Source organism: Heptranchias perlo, chromosome 7 (genome assembly GCF_035084215.1).
Source record: "Heptranchias perlo isolate sHepPer1 chromosome 7, sHepPer1.hap1, whole genome shotgun sequence".
NCBI classification, from domain to species: Eukaryota; Metazoa; Chordata; class Chondrichthyes; order Hexanchiformes; family Hexanchidae; genus Heptranchias; species Heptranchias perlo.
The window spans coordinates 35,286,640-35,311,311 of NC_090331.1; the positions used below are offsets into that span (position 1 = coordinate 35,286,640).

The 24,672-nt window shown below is 41.4% G+C and overlaps 1 protein-coding gene across 1 annotated transcript; it reads right to left on the minus strand.

Moving 5' to 3' along the window:
• Positions 1-885: 885 nt before the first annotated feature.
• Positions 886-22,831, minus strand: c7h2orf76 (chromosome 7 C2orf76 homolog). The gene is made up of 6 exons (XM_067987285.1): positions 22,771-22,831; positions 16,316-16,481; positions 8,642-8,692; positions 7,581-7,618; positions 5,148-5,229; positions 886-1,444 (listed from the first exon to the last, which is right to left on the minus strand). The coding sequence occupies exons 2-6, from the start codon at positions 16,446-16,448 to the stop codon at positions 1,368-1,370; spliced, it is 381 nt and encodes a 126-aa protein (XP_067843386.1). The 5' UTR covers positions 16,449-16,481; positions 22,771-22,831; the 3' UTR covers positions 886-1,367.
• Positions 22,832-24,672: the final 1,841 nt, after the last annotated feature.

A 24,672-nucleotide genomic window follows, 5' to 3' on the forward strand; every position in this document is an offset into this window, starting at 1 on the left:
AGATGGGTTGCTTATCTTCCATTCGATGCTTGCGCCTGATGACAGCCGATGTCAAAAAATAGTTGGTGTAACTGCAACATATCTCATTGGATATTGCACCCTGCACACGTGGACTGACCTCACTGGATGACATACGGTCAGCTCATTTGCATAATTATGTAGCATTCTACGCATGAATCATGATGTAGCAGGAGCCAATGAAATCCATTGTCCAATAGGGAGAGACAAAGGATGTTGATTCCTTCCTCCTCTCTGTCTTTTCCTCTCTCTCCCCCCACCCCTTCCCTCCCCCTGATCAGCTAACAGCAGCTCCTTTTCAACAAGTGGTCATGCAATCCAGTCACTTTGAGGGAATTAGCTCACTTACATTAAAGTCAAGGGCCTAATTAGCTTAGCGCACAGCTTATGCACAAGTTCCCAGAATTTTGCATTCACACGGTGTCTCCAAGGTCTCAGGCCTCCGCACCCAGTAATATGGTAAGTGGATGTCCAATGTGCTGAATCACATCAGACACTCATCATATTTTCCACCACAGCATGCAATGCTTAAATTAACCAATGGCAAAAAAAGAGCAGAGTTCTCCCTCATCCCATTCCAATCATTCATTTCACCTGCAATTTTATTGCTGTGTTTGCCTACATTAAGTGAATAAATTTCAAAAGTAAATTGTTGGCTGTAAAGCACTTTTGAATCTTTTGAGAATGTGAAAGATGCTATATAAAGGAAGGTTGTGTCTTTCACTCAACCTTTCCACGGTAGTGGGGATGAAGATCCAATAAACTTTACACTAAAGTTAGTAAATTTTACTGTGCATTCCAACCTCTCAATGTTTACATAAGCCACTAAATAAACTTACACTGTAAACAAATTTAAAGAACCATAAGTTAACTTTATATCCATTTATTTGAAACAATATTCACATAATTTGATAACAACATATAAAAAATTGTTGGTTTCAACTATTTACAGTTCCATCCCACTCATTCCCCAGTGGAAAGTATGAAGACTGCCTGCTCTCTGGCCTCATGTCAATATTGCTCTGTAACCAATCATGAGCAGGTGACTAGCCTTCCAATTTTCTCCATTGTGAGGAAAGTACATAACTACTACTTAGCACTTGCTCTGGCGAAAATATAGTGGAGGAGAGTACACCATTAGGCCAGCCAAATTAAAATATACAACTTTACTATCAACATTTTAACAGGAAAGAAACTGTGAATGTTAATTTTAATTATTTAGGCGAGCTTCTCTATTGCATTCCTGCCAAAAGCAATTTTAACATATTCTGCAGAATGTGACACATGAGCTCTTTAAATTATTTCAGAAACTTAACATATCATTACTTATTAACATCTTATTACTTTCATCACCAGACCACTACAGGGTTCTTTTTGTACTTTTCATAATCTTGTTTCTTAAAATAAGCCATTTCTGTTTCATGGGCTGCAAAATAAAGAGAAAGACATGGAGATCATCTGCAATACTGTACAAACCTGTGTTTCATTCAAAATTGTAACAGTTGAAAAAAGTCACCTGCATTTAATCTTTACAGTCCTGAGAAATTAAAGATGATTAATGTCTGTGAATTTTCCAGCAGGAGACAATGGACAGCAATCAGAGGTAGGAACCATAGTGAATTTTTTCCCTTCATCTACAGGAATGTTGAAACTAATTGCAGGGAAATTACAGAGATATGCAAGAGCCATAGAGTAGTGATAATGGGGGACTTCTACTATCCTAATATAGACCGAGATAGTAATAGTGTAAGGGGCAAAGAGGAGGAGGAATTTTTTGAAGTATGTTCAGGAGAACTTTTTTGACCAGTTCGTTTCCGGCCCAACGAGGAAGGAGGCATTGCTGGATCTGGTTCTGGAGAATGAGGAGGGCCAAATGGAGCAAGTGTCAGTGGGGGAACATTTAGGGAATAGCGATCATAATATCATACGGTTTAGATTAGCTGTGGAAAAGGACAAGGACCACTGTAAAGTAAAAATGCGCAATTGGAGGAGGGCCAATTTCAGTGGGATAAGAACAGATTTGTCCCGGGTAAATTGGAATCAAAGATTGGCAGGCAAAACTGTAACTGAACAATGGGCGGCCTTTAAAGAGGTGATGGTTTGGGTACAATCTAGGTAAATTCCCACGAGGTAACTAAAGCTGGAGCTCCCTGGATGACAAAAGAGATAGAGAGTAAGATGAAGCAGAAAAAAGGGGCGTTTAACGGATGTCAGGTTGATAATACAAGTGAGAACCAGGCAGAATATAGAAAGTTCAGAGGGGAAGCGTAAAAGAAAATAAGAGGGGCAAAGAGAGTATGAGAATAGACTGGTGGCCAACATAAAAAAGAATCCAAAAGTCTTCTATAGGCATGTAAACAGTAAACGGGTAGTAAAAGGGGGGGTGGAACTGATTAGGGACCAAAAAGGAGATCTACGTTTGGAGGCAGAGGTACTAAATGAATACTTTGCATCTGTCTTTACCAAGGAAGAAGATGCTGCCAAAGTCACAGTAAAAGAGGAGGTAGTTGAGATACTGGATGAGCTAAAAATTGATAAAGAGGAGGTACTAGGAAGGCTAGCTGTACTTAAAGTAGATAAGTCACCCAGTCCAGATGGGATGCCTCCTAGGTTGCTGAGGGAAGTAAGGGTGGAAATTGCGGAGATAGTGGCCATAATCTTCCAATCATCCTTAGATACGGGGGTGGTGCCAGAGGACTTGAGAATTGCAAATATTACACCCTTGTTCAAGAAGGGGTGTTAGGATAAACCCAGCAACTACAGGCCAGTCAGTTTAACCTCGGTAGTGGGGAAACTTTTAGAAACGATAATCCGGGACAAAATTAACAATCACTTGGACAAGTGTGGATTGATTAAGGCAAGCCAGCATGGATTTGTTAAAGGCAAATCGTGTTTAATTAGATTGCGTTTTTTGATGAGGTAACAGAGAGGGTCGATGCGGGCAATGCGGTTGATGTGCTGTATATGTTTTATCAAACGCCATAAAGTGCCGCATCATAGGCTTGTCATCAAAGTTGAAGCCCATGTAATAAAAGGGGCAGTGGCAGCATGGATACGAAATTGACTAAGTAACAGGAAACAGAGAGCAGTGGTGAACGGTTGTTTTTTAGACAGGAGGGAGGTATACAATGGTGTTCCCCAGGGACCACTGCTTTTTTTGATATATATTAATGACCTGGACTTGGGTGAACAGGACACAATTTCAAAATTTATAGATGACACAAAACTTGGAAGGATAGTGAACAGTGAGGAGGATAATAATAGACTTCAAGAAGACATAGACAGGCTGGTGGAATGGGCGGACACGTGGCAGATGAAATTTAACGCAGAAAAGTGTGAAGTGATACATTTTGGTAGGAAGAATGAGGAGAGGCAATAATAAACTAGAGAGCACAATTCTAAAAGGTGTGCAGGAACAGAGAGATCTGGGGATATATGTGCACAAATTGTTGACGGTGGCAGGGCAGGTTAAGAAAGCAGTTAAGAAACCATACCGGATCTTGGGCTTTATAAATAGAGGCAAAGAGTACAAAAGCAAGGAGGTTATGATAAACCTTTATAAAACACTGGTTCGGGCTCAACTGGAGTATTGTGTCCAGTTCTGGGCACCGCACTTTAGGAAAGATGTGAAGGCCTTAGAGAGGGTGCAGAAGAGATTTACTAGAATGATTCCCGGGATGAGGGACTTCAGGTAAGTGGATAGACTGGAGAAGCTGGAGATGTTCTCCTTAGAGCAGAGAAGGTTGAGAGGAGATTTGATAGAGGTATTCAAAATCATGAAGGGTCTAGTCAGAGTATATAGAAACCGTTCCCATTGGTGGATGGGTCAAGAACCAGAGGACATAGATTTAATGTGATTGGCAAAATGAGGAAAAACTTTTTTACACAGCGAGTGGTTATGATCTGGAATGCACTGCCTGAGGGGGTGGCAGAGGCAGAGTCAATCGTGGCGTTCAAAAGTACTTGAAGGGAAAAAATTTGCAGGGCTACAGGCATAGGGCAGGGGGTGGGACTAGCTGGATTACTCTTGCAGAGAGCCAGCACGGACTCGATGGGCCGAAAGCCTTCTTCCGTGCTGTGACCATTCTATGATTCTAATTGTAGAGTTGGCTTATCTCTGCCCCAGCTGAGATCAGCCAACTCAGCATGGACTGGAGACTGAACCCAGATAATTGTATGGCTGAATTCCACTTTCAGAAGTGCATTTACCAACTGAGCCACTAGGGCACTAGGTTCAGACTTTTAATTAAATACACATCGAAGAAAAAATACTTTTGTAGCCGTGTTATTTGGCTGATTGTTATAATCTTGATAATTGTATTCATAAATTTGAAATACAAATTAAAGTGCATTTTGTCAAATTTATTCATGAGTTAAATATCAATATTTCCTATGTAATTTGGACAAAAATTGACTGAAAAGTCAAAATTATAGCACTACAGCTACTGTATGTCTTGCAGGAATCTAATTCATAGATATGATCTATAAATCTGAAGTCAGCTGCATAATTAAACACTGGAATTTAGAACAAAACAGCTGACACAATCTTAGATTATTTAAACAACCTGAAGTTTCATTTGATTCAAAAATCTACATTCCGTCCTGTAATCTACAACTCATCTCAACAGATGAAATTACGGTATTCAATTTAAATTAGATTAATTACATAACAAAGAATTAAACAGCTCAGTAAAGTTATACCAGCTCTCTACAGAACTGTCTACTTCCCATTTACTATACATTACCTTGACAACAACAGGGGAAGATTTTAACTTCACTATTTTGGCAAATTTTTGCGGTTGGGCTTCAAATAGTTCCGGATTTGTCCAAGTGCCAGGTCCTGATCAGGCCCAGCCTTCAACTTCGTCAAAATTTCAGCTGTAACTGGATGTTTTACATATTTGTTACATTTAAATGGTTAGTTTTTTCAACTTCTGGTGTGGAAGTATAATGACTGCTTTCTGTACTTGTTGTTGAATGTGATTCTCAGATCGGATTGGTGTGGTTAGCAAGAACCAATTAGAAAGAAATTTGGAATGCTACATTCATACAATCATATGTTCACACAGATACAAAATATATAGATATATACAATGTGGAGAAAATCAAAAGGATTCCCAATCACTTACCCACTCCTGCTTCTTTCAGTGTGCTTGCCTCCTTTAGCACAAGCTGATCATCATTATCCAGACTCACTACAAGATCATTTGTCTGTAAAACAGAAAATAAAATGTACTACCTCACTGTTTTATTTGTATTAAAGACTTTGAAGTTTGAGATGACCTACAGTTTGTTTTTCTTTATTAGATGAAGCACTTGCTTTTAATCATCACATTACCAAGTTCTTAAAACAACTGAGAAAAAAACTAACTTTTTAGGAAAACAGTGCCTACCAGAACTGAATTATGCCACCCACATCATGTAATATGGATTAACAATACGAAACAAAATTTACTTCTGCACAAAGTGAGCGCTTTCCCCATCTTTGTTTTCACTAAGGCTCTCACAAAAGGGCCAGTCTTTCCGTTACAAACACAAAAATATAATCCAACTCTCCTGATAAACAAGTTAACACTGCAACATATATCTTGAACAATCAAGAGTGCCTTCATAAATACAGCAGAGTTTTAAATTCAATATAGTATATTTTAATATCCCAAAGTTATGTTGAATGTTTTAAAAATTACAATGTTCATGTGATTTAAGGTTGGAGTGCAAGATTCGGCAAAGGGTGAGTTCTTCCCCCGGATCAAACCCATGGTTTTCTTCCTAATACTCATCCATAAGGGGTTCTCTATGGAGCCCTGCATATTGTCTACTTAGTTAGGCAGACAGACAGACAGGCAGACAGACAGACTTTCAAACAGACTAGGACAATGCTGGACGGGGAGATCTTAGAGCATATATAACTACTTTTTAAATAAGAGGTTGTTAAAAAGTGATATAGAATCATAGATGAGCGAAAAACTCACTGTATCCTGAGAGATTCTGATGAAAAATACCAATAGCAATCCCCAAGCAGTTTATAAATGCCATCTAAACCCTAAATTAGTTTACAACACAACTTTTTATGTAATGCACAATGTGTATAGTTATGGCCGGGAGGGGGGGGAGGTGTCTACTGCCAATTTCAAGTATGTTGTGAAGCTTCAAAGCAAAGCTGCATGAAGTTCAGAGGGAAGTACACACTTTTGTGATATTTACTTCTAAGAAAAGAATTTGCCATAGAGGGATTTATTCAATAGTCTACAGTATAAATGTACATTTACCTGAGGAAGGAGGAAGCCTCCGAAAGCTTGTAGATTTCAAATAAAAATCGTTGGACTATAACTTCGTGTTGTAAAATTGTTTACTACAGTATAAAAGCATTGTTTTTCTGAAATATACTCAATCTCCGGCCACAAAACTATGTCAGAAATACTCTGAACCCATTTCAAAAGGGGCCTTAAAGATCTCTTCACCAAAATGTAGGTGTGTAGTTTTAATTGTATTATCTTCTATATAACCGAGATTAGGTGAAGTGTTAGATTAATAGAAGCAAATAGGGAACTCAAATTGCAGGGGAATTCGACTATAGCACTAGTATTTTCATTAATGGAAATGAGGCATAAAATGGCCACTGTTGAAAATTATTGTATTATCAATTAAGACAACAACTATGACATAGAACTAACTTTCTTACAAAGACTTCAAAATAAAATTAAAAATTGAAGTGGTATCAAGACTAAAATTAAAATTACTTCTACGACAAATGCTAGATTAGTTTTGGAACAGATGATGGACATTAAAACAGATTAATAAAATCTTGTTTTCATTCAAGCACCAATTTATTATTTCTCAACATTTCTTGAAGCCTTGTGTTCTCAGAAGTGAAAAACAAACATTTCTTTTAAACAAATCCTGAATTAAAATGTGGAGAGCAAAAACTACATGACTAAAATTTGGGAACAAAAGACTAAAATTAGAATTACATTTCTCATGAAGGCTATAGCTTAAATTAGAAATAGAGAGACAATTCCAAAACAAAACTATTTCCTAAAATAATTAGGAACTAAAACACCATAAATCTCTAAAGGTAGTTTCAACTTCCATTTGCTTCCTGGTTCCTACGTGTAAGCCAAGTAGATTTAAAAATGAAGTCTTTACAAACTTCATTAGCTTAGTAACAATGAAATTAACACCTTAGCATCAGGCCTCACTTTAGAGTGGCTCTACATTGGCTGGTTATTAGAAACCACTAATCTTGATTTTTTTAATTATTAGACAATCATTTGAGAATGTGTATAGTTATTAGAATGTAGCATTTTAAAACCAGCCCAAAGCTGCAATATGATCAGTTTGCAAAGTCATCAACTGACATGGGAAAAAACAAGGGACATTTATATAGTGCATTAGTTTTAGCAAGATTGTGATATGCAAGGGAATTTTATACTATGCTCATCATGGTGTACTAAAAGACACCTATTTTATAAGTACTTCATAGGCTACAACTAGTTTTATAAAAATCATGTTAAAAGAACCAAAGCACAAAAAAATCCAAAGTGTTCCATATTTAAACATACCTTTGCTCCATGTGCCTGGTGAATAATCTTTAATGTATCTGAAGAAAGAATATAAAATTATTAAAAGTTACTAGATCTCTTGCAGCGTTGTTCATAGACAAAAAATTATGTCTTTGTATCTGCGTTTCTGCTTTCTCACCATGTGTACAACTCTGTATATTTCTCACTCTCTCTCCCCTTGTTTTCACCACCCACAGTGAACCTGGAGCCAATTGTGGGGCTCTAATCCTTTGATAGCCACTGAAATGATCTGGTTTCTCCCCAATTATAAAGAGGGAAAAACGAGCTTGAACTGCAGGCTAGAAGGGAATATCAGGCTGGAATACTCACAAACTGATACATAAAATCACATTCACACAGTCCTATACATTAGCAGCTCACACAAAATTTTTAAAGAAAACTTTCACTGAGGTACACTCAAATTTTGAGCAACTTAGAGACAGCGGCCCTACTTTTCATAATTCATAATCGCTCACGCTCCTCCCTAAACCAAAATGCTCAGGAATGTAACTGTGAAGTTGAGAAGAATCCACAGTAGAAACTCTGATGCTGTTCAGCCTCACTAGCACTTCCCAAACGAGGGAGCAGGCAGTAAGAAAAACAATTAAAACTAGAGCGGAGGCTGTCAGCTCGGACTGATAGTGGGGAGGCTGGCTAATATAGCATACACTATTCTTCATTAATGAGAGAGTGGAAAGACACAGCTGACTGTTAAGGGCGACAGCGGGGACGTTTGCTACCATGACACACCATTCAGGGTCAGGTAGGCATGAAGGTATGGATTTATGCCAGAGAAAAACAGTGTAAAGGCTAGCTGCTATAGTGCATGCCATTTGCAGTTTGTGGCCAGTCAGCTGCAGAATGATAGTGGAGAGACTGGCTGGTATTTCAGAATCAGTGAAATAGTAGCTAAACACCACTATTTTTAATCAAGTGCCTTACATAAACGTTACAGGTTATGAAGGTTGATTGACTATGTTCTGTTCAGCTTTCTAGTTATATTAAAATGGCAACTATACAGAAGAGCTAACTTAAGCTATTTCAATTCAAATATAACGTACCATAGGTGTACTTCTTAAATGGTGGTGGAAGTCCGGGTTTTGAAAGTATATCTGCATAAAGCAAAAACATAACATTGCTAAATAGCACTGATGCAGGCTACTGTAACAGTGATAGTCACCATCTATTTTGGGTATGAAATAGCAATTACTCAAAAGATCGCATGACAATACCATAACTCTGCCTGTACGGGGACATGAGTAATTACAATTAGCGCAAAGGGAACAGCAAGATAGTCCAATACATATGATTCACCAACGAGTTATGGTAGAATGTGATTTCCTAATCAGCAGGGGAAAGGCGTGTCATTTAGGTTGAGGTGCTTTGCCCAGCGAAGGATAAGGATTTTAATTCTTTCTATATATATATATAAAAATCAGATGATCTACCACAGTATTGCTCATAGTAAGTTGAATTACAAAGAGAGCAGCATTATACCATCCTGGTAAAGCTGCAACGCAGGACTAAATGCATGCTAAACAGCAGAAGCAACATGCTATAGACAGAGCTAGCATTTCCACAACCAACGGAACAGATCAAAGCTCTGCAGTCCTGCAACATCCAGTCGTGAATGGTGGTGGACAATTAAACAACTAACAGGAGGAGGAGGCTCTGTAAACATTCCCATCCTCAATGATGGCAGAATCCAGCACGTGAGTGCAAAAGACAAGGCTGAAGCGTTTGCAACCATCTTCAGCCAGAAGTGCCGAGTGGATGATCCATCTCGGCCTCCTCCCGATATCCCCACCGTCACAGAAGCCAGTCTTCAGCCAATTCGATTCACTCCATGTGATATCAAGAAACGGTTGAGTGCACTGGATATAACAAAGGCTATGGGCCCTGACAACATCCCAGCTGTAGTGCTGAAGTCTTATGCTCCAGAACTAGCTGCACCTCTAGCCAAACTGTTCCAGCACAGCTACAACAATGGCATCTACCCGACAATGTGGAAAATTGCACAGGTATGTCCTGTCCACAAAAAGCAGGACAAATCCAATCTGACCAATAACCACCCCATCAGTCTACTCTCAATCATCAGCAAAGTGATGGAAGGTGTCGTCAACAGTGCTATCAAGTGGCACTTACTCACCAATAACCTGCTCATCGATGCTCAGTTTGGGTTCCGCCTGGAGCACCCGGCTCCAGACCTCATTACAGCCTTGGTCCAAACATGTACGAAAGAGCTGAATTCCAGAGGTGAGGTGACAGTGACTGCCCTTGACATCAAGGCAGCATTTGACCGAGTGTGGCACCAAGGAGCCCTAGTAAAATTGAAGTCAATGGCAATCAGGGAGAAAATTCTCCAGTAGCTGGAGTCATACCTAGCACAAGGGAAGATGGTAGTGGTTTTTTGGAGGACAATCATCTCAGCCCCAGGACATTGCTGCAGGAGTTTCTCAGGGCAGTGTCCTTGGTCCAACCATCTTCAGCTGCTTCATCAATGACCTTCCCTCCATCATAAGGTTAGAAATGGGGATGTTCGCTAATGATTGCAGAGAGTTCAGTTCCATTCACAACCCCTCAGATAATGAAGCAGTTTGTGCCCGCATGCAGCAAGTCCTGGACAACATCCAGGCTTGGGCTGATAAGTGGCAAGTAACATTCATGCCAGACAAGGACCATCTCCAACAAGAGAGAGTCTAACCACCTCCCCTTGACATTCAACGGCATTACCATCGGCGAATCCCCCACCATCAACATCCTGGGGGTCACCATTGACCTGAAACTGAACTGGACCAACCACATAAATACTGTGGCTACAAGAGCAGGTCAGAGGCTGGGTATTCTGTGCGAGTGACTCCCCAAAGCCTTTCCACCATCTACAAGGCACAAGTCAAGAGTGTGATGGAATACTCTCCACTTGCCTGGATGAGTGCAGCTCCAACAACATTCAAGAAGCTCAAAACTATCCCGGACAAAGCAGCCCGCTTGATTGGCGCCCCATCCACCACCCTAAACATTCACTCCCTTCACCACCGGCGCACCGTGGCTGCATTGTTTACCGTCCACAGGATGCACTACAGCAACTCGCCGAGGCTTCTTCAACAGCACCTCCCAAATACGCGACCTCTACCACCTAGAAGGACAAGGGCAGCAGGCACATGGGAACAACACCACCTGCATGTTCCCCTCCAAGTTACACACCATCCCGACTTTGAAATATATCGCCGTTCCTTCGTCGTCGCTGGGTCAAAATCCTAGAACTCCCTACCTAACAGCACTGTGGGAGAATTTTCACCACACGGACTGCAGCGGTTCAAGAAGGCAGCACACCACCACCTTCTCAAGGGCAATAAATGCTGGCCTTGCCAGCGACGCCCACATCCCAAAAATGAAAAAAAATACAAAATGTGTTATTCTGCTGGGAAAGTAAAGCTATGTAGTTTGAGTCTAAATCAGAGGTTCCCAAACTGGGGTAGGGGGCGAGCCGGGGGCCGAGGAGGTCGCTGGACATAGTGGCCGGGAAATTCCTTGGATCTAATCCCATACAGGAGACGTTACTTCACTGGAAGTGCGGAAAAAATCCCATTTATGCACATAAGCAGGATTTCTGCCGCACTTCTGGCAAAGTAACACCGTCAAAATGGGAGCAGATCCAAGGAATTTCCCGGTCAGTGAGCGCTAATGATATGATTGAACTGCATATTAAAATCCAAAAGTATAAGGGAACAGAATTAAAACAGTTAAAAAAACTGAAGTATTCTGAGTTACCAGATATATCGACACTAGAGTTATTTATGCAAAAATACGGATTGGTACGAAGATGGGGCAGGTATGGGACATTAAACTCCAGCAAAAAAAATGAGAACCTCTGGTCTAAATTATATTGGCCCAGATTTTGCTAAAAAATTAATGGCATCTGAATGACGCATACTGTTATTAATGCACAAATCAGCCAGCAACTTGTGGCGAGGAAGAGATACCCCGTGAATTACGAATCGCCACAAGTTGCAGGCCGATTTGGGCCGCTCCACCATTAGCTTCACGATAACGGCATCTCGCCCTTAACCTCCCTATGAATTTCATCAAGTTGCTGCATCTGCACATTGACTGCCCATTAAACTTGCCACAGAAAGTTAAGTCTCGCCATTAACAGCGTAAATACCCTTTTAACAGCATGATAATTGTTAATGACTTCCAATGAATCTCTCTTGCCCAGAAAGTGAACAATTATAAGAATGGAGTCTCATTCCTTCAGGTTGTGAATTGTTTTAGGAGATTTTAAAAATGTCAAATTTTAAATTTTACATTTTTTTTTTCTTACTTTTCCTTTCTGTCTCTTTTTTTCTCCCTCTCTTAATCCAATCTTTCTTTCCCTCTATTTCTCTTTCTGTACCTGATTTGACACTGAATTCACCCATTCTACTTCACCCTCCTTCTCAGAACATCCTCTGTTTGTTTCTCATTCCTTAAATCACATTGGTTAAGGAGATACACTGTTTGTCCCGTTGTTCACCAAGGTCCTAGATGCCCTGTTGCTCTCACTGCGCCATTTTCAGCTCGCACTTCCAGCAACTTAGTAGGCAAAGAACTTTAACACCTAAACATGCACAAACAAGTCTAACGGAAAGCCGCGAGATGCCCTGCTCCAGCAAAATCTGGGCCACTAAACACTGTGCGAGTGCATAGGAACATAGGAATATAGGAACAGGAGTAGGCCATTCAGCCCCTCGAGCCTGCTCCGCCATTAGATAAGATCATGGCTGATCTGTGATCTAACTCCATATACCTGCCTTTGGCCCATATCCCTTAATACCTTTGGTTGCCAAAAAGCTATCTATCTCAGATTTAAATTTAGCAATTGAGCTAGCATCAATTGCCGTTTGCGGAAGAGAGTTCCAAACTTCTACCACCCTTTGTGTGTAGAAATGTTTTCTAATCTCACTCCTGAAAGGTCTGGCTCTAATTTAGACTGTGCCCCCTACTCCTAGAATCCCCAACCAGCGGAAATAGTTTCTCTCTATCCACCCTCTCTGTTCCCCTTAATATCTTATAAACTTCGATCAGATCACCCCTTAACCTTCTAAACACTAGAGAATACAACCCCAATTTATGTAATCTCTCCTCGTAACTTAACCCTTGAAGTCCGGGTATCATTCTAGTAAACCTACTCTGCACTCCCTCCAAGGCCAGTATGTCCTTCCAAAGGTGCGGTGCCCAGAACTGCTCACAGTACTCCAGGTGCGGTCTAACCAGGGTTTTGTATAGCTGCAGCATAACTTCTGCCCCTTGTACTCTGGTCCTCTAGATATAAAAGCCAGCATTCCATTAGCCTTATTGATTATTTTCTGCACCTGTTCATGACACTTCAATGATCTATGTACCTGAACCCCTAAGTCCCTTTGGACATCCTCTGTTTTTAACTTTTTACCATTTAGAAAGTACCCTGTTCTATCCTTTTTTGATCCAAAGTGGATGACCTCATATTTGCCTACACTGAATTCCATTTGCCACAGTTTTGCCCATTCATCTAAACGATCAATATCCCTTTGTAATTTTATGTTTTCATCTACACTGCTTACAATGCCACCAATCTTTGTGCCATCGGCAAACTTAGATATGAGACTTTCCATGCCTTCATCTAATAAATATTGTGAATAATTGAGGCCCCAAGACAGATCCCTGCGGGACTCCACTAGTCACATCCTGCCAATGTGAATACTTACCCATTATCCCTACTCTCTGTTGCCTTACGCTCAGCCAACTTCCTAACCAAGTCCGTACTTTTCCCTCGATTCCATGGGCTTCTATCTTAGCTAACAGTCTCTAATGTGGGACCTTATCAAATGCCTTCTGGAAGTCCATATAAATAACATCCATTGACATTCCCCTGACCACTACTTTAGTCACCTCTTCAAAAAATTCAATCAGGTTTGTCAGGCACGACCCTACCTTTCACAAATCCTTGCTGGCTCTCTCTGATTAACTGAAAATTCTCAAGGTATTAAATCACCCTATCCTTAATTATAGACTCCAGCATTTTCCCCACAACAGATGTTAGGCTAACTGGTCTATAATTCCACGGTTTCCCTCTCTCTCCTTTCTTAAAAAGTGGAGTGACATGTGCAATTTTCCAATCTAGAGGGACAGTTCCCGAATCTAGAGAACTTTGAAAGATTATAGTTAGGGCATCTGCAATCTGCTCACCTACTTCCTTTAAAACCCTGGGATGGAAACCATCTGGTCCTGGGGATTTGTCACTCTTTAGTGTTATTATTTTCTTCATTACTGTTGCTTTACTTATGTTAATTTTATCGAGTCCATGTCCCCGATTCAATATTAGTTTTCTTGGGATTTCCGGCATGCTATCCTCTTTTTCTACTGTAAATACTAACACAAAGTAATTGTTCAACATGTCCGCCAATTCCCCATTGTCAATGACAATATCCCCACTTTCAGTTTTAAGGGGCCAACACTGCTCCTGACCACCCTCTTTTTCCTAATGTAATTATAAAAGTTCTTCGTATTGGTTTTGATATCCCTTGCAAGTTTCTTTTCATACTCTCTTTTTGTAGCTCTTACTATCTGTTTTGTGACCCTTTGTTGATCTTTGTATCTTTCCCATTCGCCAGGATCTGTGCCATTTTTTGCCTTTTTGTATGCCCTTTCCTTATGTCTTATACTGTCCCTTACCTCTTTAGTTGTCCATGGCTGTTTTTTTTGGCAAGTAAGAGATCTTGCCCCTCAGGGGTATAAACCGATTCTGTATCATGTTAAATGTTTCTTTAAACATTTCCCACTGATCATCAGTCGTTTTACCCATTAACAGATTTGCCCAGTTTACTGTGGACAGTCTCTGTCTCATCCCATTGAAGTAGGCCTTACCCAAGTCTAGAATCTTAGCAGCTGATTCACTTTTTTCCCTTTCAAACACTACCTTGAACTCAATCATGTTATGATCGCTATTAGATAGATGTTCATGCACAATTAAGCTGTTAACTAAATCTGGTTCATTACTCATTACTAAATCTAGTATGGCTTGCCCCCTTGTTGCCTCTAGGACATACTGCTGTAGAAAACTATCCCGGACACACTCAAGTAATTCACTACCTTTCTGACAGTTGCTAGAGTGCTTTTCCCAATCTGTGTGAAGGTTAAAGTCCCCCATTAAGACCACTATGCCTTTGTTACACACTTGTCTAATCTCTGCATTTATACAATCTAGCACTTCAGAGCTGCTACCAGGAGTCCTATATACAACCCCCACTATAGTCTTAGATCTTTTCCTATTTCTCAATTCAACCCATAAGGTCTCTGTTGGCTGCTTACCCCTCGTTATATCCTCCTTTATCACTGAAGTGATTTCATTTCTAATCACTAAGGCTACTCCTCCCCCTCTTCCATTTTCCCTATCTCTCCTATAGACCTTATAACCTGCTATATTTAGTTCCCAATCCTGACCATCCTGCAGCCATGTCTCAGTAATGTCATACCCTCCAATTTGAATTTGTACCTGTAGTTCATTTAATTTATTCCGTATACTCCATGCATTTCTAAATAGAACTCTTAGTTCTATATACAAGCTTAGTCAGACTGGAGATCCGAACCTCAGATTTGTTTGTGGGGGGGTCAATTAAGCTGGTGCAGACATTGTGGCTTCAATATTTTTTGTTCCTGTACAATCTAAATGTGTTGTCCTACCAAAATCACTGACTAACCACGTGTGTGGCTACGGCCTTAATACAGATAACTGTACTTCACATGTATATTTACATAACAAACAATAACCACCGTCCATCAAGAAATTTTGCAGTCTTTCTCTTTCACCGAAGTTTGGAATTCTGGCATGAATTTTGCCACTTCTAGGTTTTTATCCAGTAGTTGCGAGCGATACTTTTATGACTCCATTACAGTGATTGCTGATGACATTGACTCGCACAACAAAATGTGCCAGACCCGTCCCTCCTCTCCATCAAGAAGGCAGTTGGATGTTGCCTGCCCTTTGCCATGATGTGCCCTGTTGGAGCTGCTCATTATTGATTCGGCTTGCTTACTTCTGCTGGCCTGGAGCTGACTACAATGACAGCTCCCTCTTCATACAATGTTACTGGTGTTTGCATGGTGCTGAATTCCAGCATTTTCACCAAAGAAAAGCAGCCAATTAGTTTACAGGTTAATTTTTTGTTGGTGAGAGATCTTTGCTGATGACCTAGAAATGTATAAACATCTGACAATCTCCAAACTCCCGTCACAAATAATTATCTTGTTCTCAAAACCTGTTTAGGCCACTTTCTCCATGAATACTTGAGCAGTGGCGTTAAAGGGATAGACCAGATTAGCAGTTAAGTTATCAAAAACATGCCCCAGATTACCTATAAACAACACCATTGATAATCAGCTAGCATATAAACAGAATAACTATATGTATTACCCAGGCTATTCTTGACCACTTCCTTGTATCTGGTTACAAAACTGCATTGGCAGAGACCTGGAAACAAGGCACCTCCTGCCCTCAGAAATGATACATAACATGAAACAGATCTCAAAAGCAAAGGGAAAAGGACAGACATCTTTAAATGAGCTTTGATTATAGTGTGCATATGAAGGACAATAACTAACCAAGCACTACAAGAGAAGTATGTGTAATCTATACATAACAAACAAAATAACTAAATATAGATTGAAAATACAGAATAAGTAGGCATTTAATCTGTATCTCTTGTAGGTTATCTCACCATTCTGGAGAAAGTTGAGGAATTCCTTTACAGATTGGTTTATATTAACATCATGGTAGACAACTGGTTTGAAATTGCGATGCTCAAAGGAACGAACCAGGCGAACTGTAATAGTTACTTTTTCTGAAGACATGTGTTGTATATGAGGAATTTTAATATATTAACCCTTTGAATTGAAACAGAAACATGGAATTAACCTGTGATGACAAACAGAATGTTTTGCACAAAGTAAATTTAACATTAGAATACTAGGGAACATTTCATTATGTGATTACAGATTCAAAAACTTGAAACCTTTTATCTGCACTTTATACGATCATAAAATGTTCATGGGAAAAATGGCCTAATAATTGCCTAAATGTGTCCTCAAAACGGAGTCAGTAGTCAGAGTGAATCCTGGGAATTGGCTAATGTTAATTTAACCATGAAAGCTTATACAAACATTGCTTACTAGAAAACAAGCCACCAAGACTATAGGCCCGGAGATGGCTCGTCAAGGGGGACATAAAGATACCCTGCCTTACCTGGACCTGTGTGAGACTGTGAGCAAAAACCTGAGAAGCTAGGGAATAAACAAGTGACTTAGGTGCTGGTGCTTCATTGATTTGGAAATCATCAGGGGTACCGACATGGCTGTGTGAGGTGACTTACACCAAAAGGGCTAAACTCTTCCAACTCATGTCACTCAGATTGGTCAATGGAATTGGGGAGGTTTCTTTGTAAATTAAAGATACACAAGATGGTGTTTTTGACACTAAAGTCCTCAATCCTTAATATAGTTCTAGTTCTTGTAGTAGAAGGTCTAGTCGTACTTTATCTAGTAAACGACAGAGGGGGTCTCTGTAAAATTGGAAAATGAATCTCCGACAGAGATTGAGAGAGTTTACAGAAGTTAAGCTTGTACGGCTATACCATCCAGTTATAGGCAGGTACAAGTGTCATATAGATATACAAATTTCCCTGACATTAAGGGAGCTGAGATTTAAGCCACCTAGTCCAGATACAGCTACCAGCATGGAAGAGGAGAGGATCCAGGAGGAATGGATAGCAAATTGTAATGAAGTGACAGTGTTGTACAAATGCCAAATCAGAGTTTAGGTTTATTTCTAGGGTTTTAATTTGTGATACCTAATATAACTCTTCAGTTGTCCTAGATAAATAGACTGAATTAACGATCCAGTTTGGTCACAACTTGTTCAATTTCTGCCTTCTCCCACCCCTCCCCACACTGATGGAACCCAAGTATAAGCTTAACAGCCAATTTATTTCTGACTTTGCACATCACATTATTGGAATAGATCAAATTGGGAAACCAAAAGGAAACATGCCTTTTTCTTCCTCCAATTTTCTCCCTCCTCCCCTGAAGATGCTGCAGTACGGTTCTTTTGCCAATCACCTTAAATCTATAGTCCTCTGCTCCTTGACCCTTCCGCCAATGTGAACAGTTTCTCTCTATCTACTCTGTCTAGACCCTTCATGATTTTGAATACCTCTATCAAATCTCCTCGCAACCATCTCTGTTCCAAGGAGAACAATCCCAGCTTCTCCAGTCTATCCACGTAACTAAAATCCCTCATCCTTGGAATTATTCTAGTAAATCTCTTCTGCACCCTTTCTAGGGCCTTCACGTCTTTCCTGAAGTGCGGTGCCCAGAACTGGACACAATACTCCAGTTGTGGCCGAACCAGTGTTTTGGAAAGGTTCATCATGATTTCCATACTTTTGTGCTCCAGACCTCCATTTATAAAGCCCAGGATCCCGTATGCTTTTTTAACCACTTTCTCAACCTGCCCTGCCACCTTCAACGATTTGTGCATATATACCCCCAGTTCTCTCTGTTCCTGTACCCTTTTAGAGTTGTGCCCTCCAGTTTATATTGCCTCTCCTCGTTCTTCCTACCGAAATGTATCTCTTTGTATTTTTCTGCGTTAAATTTCATCTGCCACATGTCCGCCCATGCCACCAGCCTGTCTATAACATTTTGAAGTCTATCACTATCCTCCTCACAGTTTACTACCCTTCCAAGTTTTGTGTCATCTGCAAATTTTGAAATTGTGCCCTGTACACCCAAGTCCAAGTCATTAATATATATCAAGAAAAGCAGTGGTCCCAGCACTGATCCCTGGGGAACACCACTGTACACCTCCCTCCAGTCCGAAAAACAACCATTCACCACTACTCTCTGTTTCTTGTCCCTTAGCCAATTCTTTATCCATGTTGCTACTGCCCCCTCTATTCCATGGGCCACACTTTATCAAACGCCTTTTGGAAGTCCATATACATCAACTGCATTGCCCTCATCTACCCTCTCTATTACCTCATCAAAAAACTATATCAGGTTAGTTAAACACGATTTGCCTTTAACAAATCCATGCTGGCTTTCCCTAATCAATCCACCCTCATCCAAGTGACTGTTAATTCAGCGCCGGATTATCGTTTCCAAAAGTTTCCCCGTCACTGAGGTTAAACTGACTGGCCTATAGTTGCTGGGTTTATCCTTACACCCTTTTTTGAACGAGGGTGTAACATTTGCAATTCTCCAGTCCTCTGGCACCACCCCCGTATCTACGGATGTTTGGATTTTATGGTCAGTACCCCCGCAATTTCCACCCTTACTTCCCTCAGCAACCTAGGATGCATCCCATCCGGACTGGGTGACTTATCTACTTTAAGTACAGCTAGACTTTCAAGTACCTCTTCTTTATCAATTTTTAGCCCATCTAGTATCTCAACTATATCTTCCTTTACTGAGAATGTGGCAGCATCTTCTTTCTTGGTAAAGACAGATGCAAAGTACTCATTTAGTAGCTCAGCCATGCCCTCTGCTTCCATGAGTAGATCTCTTTTATGGTCCCTAATCGGCCCCACCCCTGCTACTAGCCGTTTACTGTTTACATGCCTGTAGAAGACTCTTGGATTCCCTTTTATGTTGGCCACCAGTCTACTCTCATACTCTCTCTTTGCCCCCCTTATTTCTGTTTTCACTTCCCCTCTGAACTTTCTATATTCTGCCTAGTTCTCACTTGTCTTATCAACCTGACATCTGTCATACGCCCCTTTTTTCCATTTCGTCTTACTCACTATCTCTTTTGTCTGGCTTTAGTTGCCCTAACTTTCTGCCTTCTGGGAATCGGCCTAGACTGTACCCGCACCATCTCCTCCTTACAGGCCGCCCACTGTTCAATTACAGTTTTGCCTGCCAATCTTTGATTCCAATTTACCTGGGCCAGATCTGTTCTTATCCCATTGAAATTGGCCCTCCTCCAATTGAGTAATTTTACTTTAGAGTGGTCCATGTCTTTTTCCATAACTATTCTAAACCTTATGATGCTATGATCGCTGCTCCCTAAATGCTCTCCCACTGACATTTGCTCCACTTGGCCCACCTCATTTCCTGGAACCAAGTCCAGCAATGCCTCCTTCCTCGTTGGGCAGGAAACGTACTGGTTAAGAAAGTCATCCTGGACACATTTCAAAAATTCCCTCCCCTCTGTGCCCCTTATATTATTATTGTTATCCCAGTCTATATTAGGATAGTTGAAGCCCCCAGTTATCACTACTCTATAGCTTTTGCACCGCCCTGTAATTTCCCCGCAAATTTGTTCTATATCCTTTCCACTAGTTGGCCTATGGAACACATCCAGTAGTATATTAGCACCACTTTTATTTCTTAACTCTAACCAAATAGATTCTGTCCTTGACCCCTCCAGGACATCCTCTCTCTCCAGTACTGAAATATGCTCCTTGATCAATACTGCCAGCCCCCCCTCCTTTCTTTCCTTCCCTATCTTTCCTGAATACCTGGTATCCAGGAATATTTAGTACCCAATCCTGCCCTTTTTTGAGCCAGGTCTCTTGTTATCGCCATGACATCGTATTCCCATGTGGCTATTTGCATCTGCAGCCAACCTTGTTTACCACGCTTTGTGCGTTTACACACATGCTCTGCAAACCAGTCTTAGACTTTCTTTTACTCTCTCTTAGTCTGATCCCACCTAATACTGTACCATTACTTGCTCTAGTGCTATTTTTCTCTCCCGATCCTTTGTGCCCCTTGTTTCACCTTTCCATTGCTACATCCTGGTGCCTGTCCACCTGCCAAATTAGTTTAAACCCTCCTCCACAGCACTAGCGAACCTCCCTGCGAGGACATTGGTCCCTGCTCCAATGAGGTGCGACCCATCCGGCCTGTACAGGTCCACCTTCCCCAGATCTGGTCCCAATGCCCCTGGAATCTAAAGCCCTCCCTCCTGCGCCATCTCTCCAGCCACGCATTCATCTGCTCTAACCTCCTATTTCTATGCTCAATAGCGCGTGGCACTGGGAGTATTGCGGAGATTACTACCTATGAGGTCCTGCTTCTGAATCTCTTTCCTAACTCCTTAAAATCTGCCTGCAGGACCTCATCCCTCTTTATACCTATGTCTTTGGTGCCGATATGGACCACGACCTCTGGCTGTTTACCATTCCCCCCCAGAATGTTCAGTAGCTGCTCAGTGACATCCTTGGCCCCGGCACCAGGGATGCAACATACCATCCTGGAATCACATCTGCAGCCGCAGAAACACCTGTCTACTCCCCTAACTATAGAGTCCCCTATCACTATTGCTCTCCCTGACCTTTCTCCTCCCCCCGTACAGCTGAGCCATCCATGGTGCTGTGGACTTGGCTCTGGCTACACTCCACAGAGGAACCCTCTCCCTCACCAGTATTCAGAACTGAATACTGGTTAGAAAGTGAGATGCACGCAGGGGACTCCTGCACTACCTGCCTGATCCTCCTTGTCTGCCTGGCGGTCACCCAGTCCCTCTCTTAAGCTGCGGGGTGACCACCTCCTTAAATGTGCTATCCACATAGCTCTCAGCCTCACTAATACCAGCTGCTGCTCAAGCTCTGAAATCCAGAACTCAAGCTCCTACACCTGTGGTTGTCCAGGACACGGGAAGCATCCTGGAGTTCCCACAGGCCATGCATTCAACAGGTGAGCTGTCCTGCCATGCCTCGATTTATTAGATTGTTTACTAACCTTATCAAAAACAAAATTAAGCCTTAAAAAGAACTCAAAAGAAAAAGAAACGCTCACCAGCTACCAGCCAATCAGCTCCTTCCTGATTATTTAGTTTTATTAGTCTAGTTAATAAACTAGTTCAAGTTATTAAAGTTAATAAATTAACAACAATTTTACACTCCCAGCTTTTAATTTAATTTCACCCACTTCCCTAGCTCAGAGGGAAAAAAGTTGTAAGACGCTCTCTGCCTACCTCCAACCCACTACCCTTAGGCATCACCCTAGGAGGGGGGGGGAAAGTGTCCTCCAGCTTCCTCATAAATCACCAATTCACAAGGCCCTCAAGACCCATCATGTCTGATACTATTGTTAACCTGAACAGCATCTTCATTTCCACCTTTGAGGCCCTCATCCCCACCAAAATCACACACAAGCTCTTACCCCCATTGACCCCAGTACAGCTCCTACCATCACACCTTCAAGTTTGACAGTCACAGATTTGAGTGTATTTGGTGCACAATTGGTCCTGTTGTCAATCACCAAATTTGCTGGTCTACGTCATTTTTCTTTATAGATGCTGACCGACCTGTTATGCATCTCCAGCAAATTCTGTTTTTATTATGGATTGCCAGTTTTTCCCTTCTTATTTAATTTCCATTAGGGAGCAGGAATCCACTCACCCTTGCCTAAGCGTTAATAACTTTACATAGAACTATGGTCTGTGTTGCAAGTCATCACTTTTATTGCAGTGTGGTTAACGCTAGTTCATAGAATTACTAGCCACTTGAGAATCTCTTAAAGGACGAATCAACAAATTCTCTTTGCGTGAAAGCATTGTATCGTGACTTTGCAAAGCATATGCACTTTTTCAAAAATGTAACTTTAAAGAGAAAAAAAATCTAATGCAGTAACAAATGCAAAACTACGAGTACATGTGTGCATTTGAAGGCTCAGCAGATAAAAGCACTTTCTGGTGAGTGTGCGAGTTAGCTGCTATCAGCCGCACTAACAGTTGGGCCACAATTGTTGACTGGGCCGGGGGGGGGGGGGGGGTGAGTTCCTGCTCGAGATTCTACCCAGGGACTTTTGTTAAAGTGTACGAGGCTGGCCCTTGGTTGTGATGTCTATCCCCTCCCCTTCCCTTCGGGCACGGGTAGAGAATGGGGTGCCGGACAGCACCTAGTGCCGGCCGAACAGTACCCCAGCAACTCGGGGGAAGCAAAAAACTAACGCGAGGTCCATCTGAAGCCCCACACTCCTGGGCCTGATGACGCTGTATCGCTCCCAACTCCATATCCCCATAACGTGGAGGTTATTCGGGACTGACTGACCCAAGCAACAGATAGATAGCCAAGCAGAGCTGTGCTTTCACCCGGACCCGGGTCCGGGTCCGGGTCTCTCTCTTACACACCACCAAACAACCCAAGCCCCAACCGTCATTTATTACCTGCAGTGACAACGATCTCTATCTTGCGCCTGCGCACTCGCGTCCCATTTCAAATCCTGCGAGATTTCCCCTTGCTGCACGTGATTCTTTTACCGCACCCCTTATAAAAGCTGCGCAGCCCAATACATTCCAGTGTGATTCCCAATACAGTGCATAGCAGTAATGTTACATTTATGTTAATTTTGTTTCTGCATTTAATGGCGCCAATCAACGCACTTGTCATAGTAGGTACAGCACAGGAGGAGGCCATTGGGCCCATCGTGCCCATGCCTACTGTCTGAAAGAGTTATCCAATTAGTCCCACACCCCTGCTCTTTCCCCATAGACCTGCTTCTACCACCCTTTCAGGCTGTGTATTCCAGATCATTACAAAACTGCGTAAAAAGAAATGTTTCCTCATGTCACCTCTGGCTCTTTTGCCAATCACCTTAAATCTGCATCCTCTGGTTACTGACCTTTCTGCAACTGGAAACAGTTTCTCCTTATTTACTCTCAAAACTATTCATGATCTTGCACACCTCTGTCAAATCTCCCCTTAACCTTCATTGTTCTAAGGAGAATAACCCCAGCTTCTCCAGCCTCTCCATATAACTGAAGTCCCTCCTCCCTGTTATCATTCTAGTAAATGTCTTCTGCATCCTCTCTAAGGCCTTGACATCCTTCCTAAAGTGTGGTGCCCAGAATTGAACATAATACTCCAGCTAAGGCCTAACCACAGTTTCATAAAGGTTTAGTTTCACTTCCTTGCTTTTGTTAATAAAACCCAGGGTACCATAAGCTTTTTTAACAGCCTTCGCAACTTGTCCTGCCACCTTCAAAGATTTGGGCATGTGCACCCCCACGTCTTTCTGTTCCTACACCCCCTTTAAAATTGTCCCATTTAGTTTATATTGCCTCTCCTCATTCTTCCTACCAAAATGTATCACTTCACACTTCTCTGTGTTAAATTTCATTTGCCATGTGTCTGCCCATTTCACTAGTCTGTCTATGTCCTCCTGAAGTCTGTTACTATCCTTCAAATTGTTTACTACATTTCCGAGTTTTGTGTCATCTGCAAACTTTGAAATTATACTCTTTATACCGAAGTCCAGGTCATTAATATATATCAAAAAGTATACTACTCTCTGCTTTCTGTCCCCCAGCCAATTTTGTATCCATACTGCCACTGTCCCTTTAATCCCATGGACTTTAATTTTGCTAACAAGTCTATTATGTGGTAATTTATCAAATGCCTTTTAAAAGTCCATATACATATCAACCAAACAACCCTGATCAACCCTTCCCATTACTTCATCAAAGAACTCAATCATGTTAGCCAAACAAGATTTTTCTTTAACAAATCCATACTGACTTTCATTTATTAGCCCATACTTTTCCAAGTGCTAATTAATTTTGTCCCGGATTATTGGCTCTAAGTTTTCCCACCACCGACATTAGGCTGACTGAGCTGTAATTGCTGGGTTTATCCCTCCCCCCTTTTGTAACATTTGCAATCCTCCAGTCCTCTGGCACCATCCCCATATCTAAGGAGGAATGGAAGATTGTGACCAGAGCCTCTGCAATTTCCACCCTTATTACCTCAGTAACCTGGGATGCATCCCATCTGGATGAGGTGACTTTTCTACTTTGAGTACTGCCAATCTTTTAGGTAACTCCTCTTTATCTATTTTTATCCTATTCAATATCACTACTACCTCCTCATTTACTGCTACAATGGCAGCATCCTCTTCTCTAGTGAAGACGGATGCAAAGTATTCATCTAGTACCTCAACCATGCCCTCTGCCTCCACAAGAAGATCTTTTTTTGTTCCTAATTGGTCCCTGAAATTCATTTAATTTACTTTTTTCCTTTAGTCTCTTCACACTATTCACCTTCCCCAGCTACTGGGAAACCTCTAATAC

What these genes read in the sequence shown, in the direction of transcription:
- c7h2orf76 (XM_067987285.1), bottom strand. Translation starts at nt 16,448, where the DNA reads ATGTCTTCAGAAAAAGTAACTATTACAGTTCGCCTGGTTCGTTCCTTT. An exon ending in CCTCAACTTTCTCCAGAATG is followed by an intron (nt 8,693 to 16,315) that starts GTGAGATAACCT and finishes TGCTTTATGCAG; the next exon opens with ATATACTTTCAAAACCCGGA. An exon ending in ACTGAAAGAAGCAGGAGTGG is followed by an intron (nt 1,445 to 5,147) that starts GTAAGTGATTGG and finishes TTTATTTTGCAG; the next exon opens with CCCATGAAACAGAAATGGCT.